This window comes from Microchirus variegatus, assembly GCF_963457635.1.
Source record: "Microchirus variegatus genome assembly, chromosome: 13".
Lineage (NCBI taxonomy): Eukaryota > Metazoa > Chordata > Actinopteri > Pleuronectiformes > Soleidae > Microchirus > Microchirus variegatus.
The window spans coordinates 24,962,601-24,972,780 of record NC_139814.1 but is presented as its reverse complement, the minus strand read 5'-3'; the positions used below and the strand labels follow the sequence as shown (position 1 = coordinate 24,972,780).

At 42.6% G+C, this 10,180-nt stretch overlaps 1 protein-coding gene across 1 annotated transcript; it reads right to left on the bottom strand.

Moving 5' to 3' along the window:
- Positions 1-1,268: 1,268 nt before the first annotated feature.
- maco1a (macoilin 1a) lies at positions 1,269-10,148 on the bottom strand (the record flags this gene model as incomplete). Its single annotated transcript, XM_083900191.1, has 9 exons — positions 1,269-2,432; positions 3,168-3,342; positions 3,429-3,549; positions 3,641-3,823; positions 5,268-5,426; positions 7,199-7,322; positions 7,406-7,532; positions 8,648-8,789; positions 10,069-10,148. 9 exons carry the CDS (start codon positions 10,146-10,148, stop codon positions 2,230-2,232), a joined length of 1,314 nt encoding a protein of 437 aa, XP_083756317.1. The 3' UTR covers positions 1,269-2,229.
- Between the last annotated feature and the right edge of the window lie 32 nt (positions 10,149-10,180).

The following is a 10,180-nucleotide window of genomic DNA, read 5'->3' as shown; positions in this document are numbered from 1 at the left end:
TTTCACTGAAATATTTATACAATATTTGTGTTCGAATCCTATTTTTATTCATTTCTTTTTTGTTAGCCGATTTTGACAAGTAATAGGATGGATCCCGATACCAAATATCACGTATTAGCTCATCGTTATCCTTTGTATTAACGTCTCCAACGTTTGTCGTTTGTTAGCCCATTTGTACGGCGGCCATTTTGACATGTTTTAGCAAGAGAAGCACAGCAGGTGTTGCCGATTGTGTCAACGACGGCTGTGTTCAAGTTCAAGTCAGGACAGTGTGACAGCGAAGCAGCGTCATTTCATTTGTTTGTTTTATTTTTCTGTGATTTATAACCTGTCAAAATGTGTTTGGTGTCTTTAGTTAGAGGCAGAAAAAGTCAAGGTAGACACAAAGATCACAGCAACAACAGTTTGCATTGCCACCAGCAAAACCTTCTTTAATGGTGATGGTCAAAGTAAAGAGTGTGACAACGGCCACCATCACTTTGAGGAAAAAGTAAACGTGGTAAAACAATGACGAGATAAAACAAAGCACTTGTTTTTTTTTCCAAACCTTCTCTTTCCTTCTACACAAACTCCGTAAAAGCAACTTTGAGAACTGAATTCACAAAACCAGAGAGCGAGATCCACACAAAAATACTTTTTTCTCTCTCTTTTTTTTTTTTCTCCAGGTAGTCAACATGACAGCACGACATGATCAAATAAATGGTTTCAGGGGTTAAGTGACGACCTTTTCCCCAAAAAAACCCCAACACATTCACCGAATCCTGTCCTGGTAGAAAAAGGTGAGGAAACTGAACTGAACGTGACGATGGTGTTTAGGGCGGGAAATATCAAAGTCGGCCTGTAACGAATAAATAAATCAGTCCACTTTGTGACCACTTTGCCAGGATCAGCCCCCGAACCTTGTAAACAACAACACCGTCCGAATATGTTGCTAATGACAACAACGAGAAAAAAAACAACAACAAAAAAAACCCGACAGCACTCTTCTGCAAACATTATGCTAGCTACATCGATCAAAGTATGGATGAAAACCCAAACATCAACACTTGGCACTTAAGAAACTCAAATGAGATAAACAAAGAAAACATTCCTCAGTATTTATTTTTTTTTTTTTTAAATGTACAATGTTGTAAACAACTAAATGCCAAGACGAGGGCATGATAAGAGACAATCAGTTTGGCTGGTGTCTGGTGTCGCTATGAAATGACCTGTCCACAATTGTCTTTAATTGTCCCTTTAATGTCCTCAATACTAAGACCAGTTAGCTCACACTCAACTGCTGCACGTCTCCGAGGTGACAATTGGTTTAAATACTGAATTTAAAATGATCCAGTCAGAGTTGGAGAGCAAGAAATACTTTGTTTTGTTTTAATGCTTTTGGTCCCAGGATTCTTAAAGTATGTGGTTTCCGTTGTCAGAAAGAAGAGAAAACTGCAAAAGGCACTGTAAAAAATCTGTAACGATCGACGGTTACCTCGACATCATTAAATCCTGCGGACGCCATTGTGATCGAATGGGTTCTAATTTGGTCCAGAGGGAGAGGAAAGGGTGTCTGCGGCAAAAACGGGTGGGTGGCGTTAATGTTTTCTTTTTTTTGGCAGTGCCAGGCCAAATCCAACAGAACTACAGAATCTGCTTAATCCACATAACCGATAATCTGAGGAGAACAGCAAACGTTTACCAGTTCAACACCACTATTTGTGTACATTGCAACTGAAGTGAAAACATTACCAAAAAAAAAAAAAAACTACCAATGATATCAAAACATGAATTGTTTTACATTCATGTATCTCTCACAGGGCTTAACTTTACACACATTTCTGCCTTAATATGAACCATCATGAACTCCGATTGTTTGGAAATCAAGGGTCTGGATGTCAGAAAAATATGGCTGCTGGTTTTTTTTTTTTCAATTTTTAAATTCTGTACAGCAAATCAGGACTGACGTGAAGTGAAGCGTGATGGCTCTGAAGCCGAAATGTACCTTTTTTGCCCGCCTCTTTAAACAGATTCTATCGTCTAATGGCTAAATCCAACAGCAACGACAACAAAAAACCCCCTTCAAAATAATAGTTCTCATAATAGAACCAAACAAAATAAGTACTTGTAAAGAGGGGCTGTGTGTGTGTGTGTGTGTGTGCAAAACCTGTCAGGGGCTGCTAAACTGGAACCAAAAATAAGCCAGAAATGAGAAAACAACGAAGGAGAACATTTGAACGTCAGTCAGAGTCACTTTTTCATGGGCTGGTAGACTGAGGCGTTGGGGTCCAGGGACGAGGGACTATTGTCCATGAACTTGGAAGAGTAGTGCGGCGTGACGGCGCTCAGGTTGCTGCCGTCCGACGAGTAAGACAGACTGGGCATCACGGCCATCACCTCGGCGATCTTCTGCTTCAGCTCGGCGATCTCCTGCTCCCTCTGGTGGATCTGGCCTGCATGACACAAGAAACAGAGCTCAGTACAAGGTTGTGAAGGCCCTCCAAAGTGAATTCCTGACAGTTCTGGTGTTGCCGTTTTGTTTGAAAGAGAACGCTAGCTTTAGTATCTCTGGAGATCTAGATTTCATATGATTTACCTTATCCAGAGAGCTTCTTGTACAAATGCTAGTAGACTATCTTCCAAGAGCCTGAACTGAGAAGAAAAGTATAACCCCTTGTGTCTTGTAACCAAGAACCTTCTTAAACTTCTCCTCATTTAAATTTAGCTGCTTTCAGACAAACTCCAGAGGATCTAGAGCAAATGTCCTGCTTCTTGCATTCTCAAGCTACGCACCACCATGGCCAGATCCTCCAGAGTTCCTCCTGCCCTTGCGGACATCTCCACGGTCAACGCTAGCTTTAGTATCTCTAGACAGGATTTCATATGATTTAACTTATCCAGAGAGCTTCTTGTACAAATGCTAGTAGACCATCTTCCAAGAGCTTTAAAGTTAAGTATAACCCCTTGTGTCTTGTTCTCACAGAGAAGAACCTTCTTAAACTTTACTCCTCATTTAAATGTATCTGCTTTCAGACAAACTCCAAACTCTGGAGGATCCAGATTAAGTGTCCTGCTTCCTGCATTCTCAAGCTATGCACTACCACCATGGCCAGTTCCTCCAGAGTTCCCCCAGAGTTCCTCCAGAGTTCCTCCTGCCCTTGTGAACATCTCCACGGTCAACGCCTCACCTTGTGCGATCTCCAGCTGCCTCTTGGCGTCGCCCAGCGCGGAGAACAGGTCCAGTTTGATCCTGGTCTCGGCGCTGAGGCTGTTCTCCAGGTGCTGGGTCTTCTCCTGCATGGCCGAGAGCGCCGACATCAACACCTCCGTGTCCTTCTCGTTCTCCTTGTATTTCCGCAGCTCCTGAAACCGACAGGCCGAAAGGTAAACGCCACAAAACATCTCACAATCACTACAAGTTAATGAATAAAAAAAATCTTCATTCTTACCTGACACTTGCCCTCCAGATCCCTGATCTGCTCCTCCTTCAGTTTCATGTCCATGCTGAGCTTCTTACACTCGGTCTCCAGCTCCCTGATACGAACGCGGAGTGAGTCATTGGACTCCACTCTGTTGGACAACAGGGAAAACCACAATATGATAACTTATTTAATGTCTTAAAACCACAACAATTATGGATATACCGACTGATTTTACGTACCTGGTGGCAGCAGCCAACGCTACAGCTCTGGCGGCGGTGGCCTCCTCGATCTTCTTCCTCTTCCTCTCCTCGGCCAGCTGTTTCTCAGCCAGAGCCCGAGCCTCCTGCTCGGCCTTTAGCCTCTTCTCCAGCTGGGAGATGGTCTGTTTGTCCTTCTGCTTGGCCTGGACAGCACTGTGGAGCCTTGAGGAGGAGGAGGAGTGTGATGTAAAGTCTGTTTCCTGTTCACCTTTTGAACTTTCAAACCTGCTCAATCACACTGTGAAGTACAGTCTCTACTGGAATGATTAGTGAAAAGTTTTGATCTATCGCCATCATGTGGTCATTTATATAATTTCATTAAATACAACTGTATTGTTTTTTTTAGCGCAAACCGGTGCGTGTAGTAAACATTATGTCAGCCTCACGTTAACATGTTAAGTCACCTTTTTAAAGTGAGCATGAAATACTAAAAATATGAGATTTCTCTAGATTATTTAAGCGTTTAAAAGCACTCCCATAATGATTAAATAAATGAAATATATTAACTTTGGTTCACAAACCAAATAAGCAAAAACAAAACATGAAAAATGAAGTTACTTTGAGCCTGCTCCTCGTGCCAAATATTAACGTAACGAAAAGCAAGAGCAGGAAACTCTGCTTGGAAACCTTTAAACTTTTCACTGAAAAACAATGTGCAATTTGGATAAATGTAGGATCTGGCATCTCAGCCCACTGCAGTTGCAATTTGGATCATTTGCCGCTTGTAAAAACAACTTGTGCTGTCAAACGTTAACGTATGACGCGTTACCATGACGACTGACTGGAAAAGGACGCGCGGGACGTCATGTTTACGTGACTCCGGATTGTTAAAATGAGTCTCTAAAGTAACGCTAAACTTTAAAAACAGAGGCACACATACGCAGTAACACAGGTACACTGGTTATTTGTTAGCGCTGCTCTTTTCCTTTAATAAACAGACCGCTCCAGTTCGACTGTAGGCGCGCTAAAAGGAGCTAATGCAGCTAACGGAGCTAACTGGTAAACGGTGCCCGGACTCTGGTAAACAATGACGTCGTGCGCGTCTTTTTCTGGTCAGTCATCGTGGAAACGTGTTACCTATTGCACAGCACTAAAAACAACTATATATACAAATATATTTTACATGTAAAACAACTGTCCATGTTTCAAGTGTGACGCTGTTAAGAGGGTTTAAAGCACTGCTGTCAAACTGACGGCCAGTGGGCCATTTGCGGCCCCCCCCATTGATTACATGGGCCCCGCCACTTCATGCGTTTGAACACAATTTAATACTAAATATGTTTGCTAGCAGTATTTTTTTTTTATAATCGTACAATCACAGTATTAAATGTATTGCTTTCAACATTAAATTACATTATGAATTACATAATAGCTGTTATGTGATGATATTATTGACTTAATTTTAGATTTATTTCTCCATTTCACAATGAGCACTTTTACATTGAAATTGTGTCAAATCTCAAACGACATCATGACGGAATTTTGTGAAATAATATTTCGCTTCCCCATTTTTTTTTTTTCTTGACCAGATTTAGACGCTCATTGGCTCTCAGATCATTAGAGTCTGACAAACCCCGGTTTAAAAGGGACAGTTTCATGCACCCACTTGTTCTGCAGCAGCTCGTTGTCCTGGCGGAGCTGGCCCAGTTCAGAGCGAAGGCTTCGGTCCTGGCTGCTCAGCGAGGACAGCTGACTCCGCAGCTCCGACTCCAGCTGCCTGTTGGCCTGAAGGTCGGCCTTCAGCCGCTTCACGTCCTGCTCCAGCCTTTAATGACAAGAACAAACGAGGAGGAGTTACCCTTTCGGTTAAACGGTCAAATACGAGGACAACGAAGCCGCCGCTGCTGTACGAGAGTCTCACCGTATGAGGGCGTCTGGTTTGCCCAGCTGATTGTTAGGAATGCAGTTCTCCAGCGGGTCCTTCTGACCTTTCCCCGCCCCCTTCTGCTTCTTCTCGTTCTTGCCGGTCGTCGACCCGGGCGGCACGCTGCCGTTGGAGGAGCTGTGATTCCGCGGAGACGAGTTGGAAATGCTGCCCCCGCCTCCGCCTGCGCTGGCGTTTTTATAGTTCTTCCCCACCGTGCCGCCCGCTTCCTCCTTCGGAGTGGCGTGTGTGTTGGCGTCGGCGTGCGCGTTTTCTCCGGCCAGGTCATTGTTGAGTCTCTTTGCGCCGACGTAGTTCTCAATGTACTCTGTCTCCTGCAGTTTGGAGTCCAGTGTGTGCATAATACTGTTGTTGTTATTGATTCCTATCGTGTTCTGTTTTTTGCCCTCGCGCTCTTTCGCCGTGCTGTCCTTCCCCTTTTCCCGGTACTCCAGTTCTGGTAGTGGGATCGAGGTGCTCTTCTTTCCCGGCGGCGCTCCGTTTTGCGATATGACCGAAGGTTCCACCGCCTCCTGGATCCCTTTAGCTAGAGCGGCTGAAAGAAAGCGAGCACAACGGCCGCGTTAGAGGGCGCACGGAATTTCAAAATCTGCGACTTTTGACCATTACGAGCTTTGTGACTCAGCTAAAAAAGAAGAAGAAGAACAGATATAATTGAACTACAGTTAATACAAACCATGTTCAGATGCAATGGACAGCGTTTTCAAAGATTTCATAGAATAAATGATTCACCAGAAAGAAATAACCACTTATTGCAGCTCTAATTTTAGCCCTTCAATCAATCATAGTCATAAAACTAACAATAAAAACAATATATAATATGCAATCTCATCATCTAATACTTCTTTTTCATCCTTTATTCCCTTCATAAAACCTAAATATAAACAATCTTAGCATTACTTAAATAGCGAAAAACTGTCTGTTTACAGCGCTTGATTCATTTGTTAAAGTAATGTAAACTCCAAATGTGGATTTACATGACTAATTATCATGGAAAACCTTTCTAAAATACAGCATTTAAGCGAGAGAGTATGTATTATTTACAGAGAAACCGTGATTTACAGTGTCCTTATGACTGGTGGACCATTTGACACCATTTGTTTTTCTTTAATCTGCATAATACTCGTTTTCTTTTAGTCTACATCCATATTACTACCCCCTTTTTCCCCTTAAAAATGCTAAAATTATGCTCCAGATACACCTGCCATCCACAAACCCTAACAATATACGTGTTTAAAAATGCTCCAGAGACGTCAACGGTGAACAAAAAGCTCCACTGACACTTATTCTCATTCGAAAATGTCATTTTCATCCACATTAGCGTGTGACGGTGTGGATGAAATCGAGTAAAAGGGTGTTATGGTCTGTGCCGGTCTCACCCTCCTCTGCCTCCCTCTCCTGCCTCTGCAGCATCTGTTGCTCGGGCGGTAAGGCCTGCTGCAGCAGCTGCATGTAGAACTCGTTCTCCTTCTGCACCTCCTTCTGCTTCCTCAGTCGCATCTTGTAGCTGACGTAGCTCTTAAAGCCGAAGCCCAGCGTCACCACCGGATAGCCGATACTGGACAGTGAAGGGAAACGCGTGTTTTAAATCGTTTTAAATCTTTACACAGTTAAAAAAAGGAGAATCTTAAAAAACGTTTTTTTTTTTTTACCAATGAGCAGCGAAAGGTCGACACAGGTCCACGTGGAAGTTCTTCAGGTCTTTGAAGCGTATGGCTGCTTCGATGTACACAAACAGGATCCACAGTGACACAGTGGGTAAACACACTCCTCTCTCTGTGTGTGTGTGAACACAGTGGAAATATCAACACTGAACAAACTTTTAGGTGAAATCCACAAAGAAAAACTCGGTGACTGACCTGTGTGCCACACATACTGCACCCATACGTAGGTGCTGGCGGCGAAAAACAGCCACTGGACGGGGATGAAGAGGAGGCAGATGATGTCCGACGTGAACGCCACGCACACGAAGAAGACGGAGAACGCCTTTGCGAAAGAGAGGGGGAAAAAAACATCAAAAATCAAAATCAGTCTACATTTAAAGGTGCATTATGTAATAAATCTAAAGCAACTGGCCGTAAAATCCTCCTAATGTGTCACAGAGACTCAGGAATAGTGTTCATATAACAAACTGAACTCACCAACAACAACAGTACAGACAAAATATTTGCATTAAAAAAATATATTAAATTTGCAGACTGCAAATCATCGGCGCCTCCTATCGCCGTCTACCAATCTTTGCAGTCAGTAGAGTCTCAGCTGCCGCGCAACAACGGGTGGCCAGTTACGTCAGAAAACGAAACCTAAAAGACCTCGGTATTTTGAATTTGAATGTTGTAACCTAACCGTTTTTTTGGGTCACATTCTTACATATGGCGCCTTTAACGAATCAAAACACACGTGTCAAACTCGAGGCCCGGGGGCCAAGATGTGGCCCGCCACGTCATTTTACGTGGCCCGCGAGTGATTAATTGGTCTTAAAGATCTGTGTTAAAATAGGTGCTATGCTTTGCTGCTTTAAGGCGTGCGTTGACCATAAACTACATTTCCCATAACGCATGCCGATTGTGTTAGCCGCAAAGTGAATAAGTAATAAATACAGAACGTTATATTGCCATATGTTACGGAGTAGTTACATTTATTCTGTATGACAGTTAAATCTGGCCCTTTGAGGGTAACCATTATGCTGATGTGGCCCTTGGTGAAAATGAGTTTGACACCACTGTTTTCTGTATTTCTGACCATGCACTGAATTTAATCCAGAGCGTGGTTGGAAATTAGTGACAGCTTGAGGCAAAATGCCCTTCAAATATCTGAGATTACTCTTGAAATGTGGATTATGTTATGCTAAAAAGAAGTATGATTGGATGTGTGTTCTGTCGTGCAACATAACTTGATAATTAACAATGTTTCAAGGGCTGCTTCACCATTATATCCTTCAGTCTGTTATCGTAGTGCAGCTTGCATTATTTTTTTATTTTAAGTGGTATTAAAAGAATCCAAAATTCCCTTTTCATAGGACCAGATCACCTGTAGCTTGGATGAATATCGGGGTGAATACAGAGGAGGAGGAGGAGGAGATATAAAGGAGCTCTTCTTACCAGTCCCTGATATCTGAAGGAGTCGTAGACGCTTCGTATGAAGAGCCAGAAGGGCCACAGGTACTCGAACCTGAACTCCAGCACAAAGTCGGCCAGCAGAACCAAGACCCACACGACGAGGAACTTCAGGTACAGGAAGGTGCTGCGGGGTGAGGGGGGGAGGGGAGAAGAAGACCAGAGGGTTTTTAAACACGGCTCATTTGATATTGGCTCATTTTCTCTAGATTTTAGGGTTTAGGGAACTTGCAAAGTCACGTGAGGTGTAAAAAAGGCAAGAGAAATATCGATGCAACACATCTAGACGTGCAAAACATTTAAGAATAACTGGCGTTTAAATCAAATTAACCCTAGAACACCATTGTAAATAAATGTATGCGGTTTTCATGAAAACCAAGTTTCCATCTTCATTATCTTTTGTTCCCAAATTCCTAATTTTCAAGTAATTTTGTAGCATTTTTATATTTGTCCCCTCATGATGCTTTTCTTTCATTTTGTTAGACATGACACAGTTTAAAATAAAAGAACACTACTACTACTACTATGTTTTGATATATTTTGATTACAAGCACTTTTTATTGGGTGAATCTATTATTATTATTATTATTATTATTATTTAGTTAGTGATTGTGTTTTGTATTTGAGCGATAGTGTTACAGTATAGTTTCTGCCATCATTTGTTGCTCCCCTTTGTGCCATAAAAGAGTGAGACAAAGACACAAGAGGCTGAGAGTGAACTGTATGTATAGAGTGTCATGTCTAGACATGTTTTTACACACACCTGGTGTCATTTTTCTGACTGGACACACACACACACACACACAGAAAGCAGCATAACATAAACACACACTCTTTTCATTAGAATAATAATAATAATCTGGCTTCCACACAGTGAGACGTGTGTGGCTTTGGCGCCGGTTTATTGTTCACTTTCGCCCTCTGTGTGACAGACAAAGCGCAGGTGAGACAACCCCCGCACGTCGGTGTCAGCCCGCACTTCAAAACAAGCGCTCCCTGACATTGCTGTTGTCATTTCTGGCTCGAGATGATGATTTTTTTTTTTTTTTATATCACGAGATTAAATTTAAAAACACACATTCAATATACATTTTTTTTTTTTTTTTGCCCCAAAAACGTTCCAAATTAAATGAAGTCATTTTTAATCCCCACACATTTCATTCGCATTTGACCAGTTTACGATAAAAACAATAATGATGTATGAAAAGCCACACAAGACAAACGTAAAGGCCTTTGCCTTTTTTTTTTTTTCTCAATAACCGCTGATTTTCATTCATCTGCGTTCAGACGCTCCCGCCACAGCGTGCTGAGATGTGGATGTTTAGCCGGAGCTGCCATCCCTCTGGACATATGCACACAGGCGCCATTGTTATACAATAACGTCCCTCCAGCCCCCTTTTTGGTACCTGCTATATATACCCTCCGTGATTCGGTTCCGTTTTAACGGCCGTCGGAGTTTGCTGCAGTCCGCATTGCGCCGCTTCATCCTCCCCGCGTTGGTTCGCTCGTGATATCGCT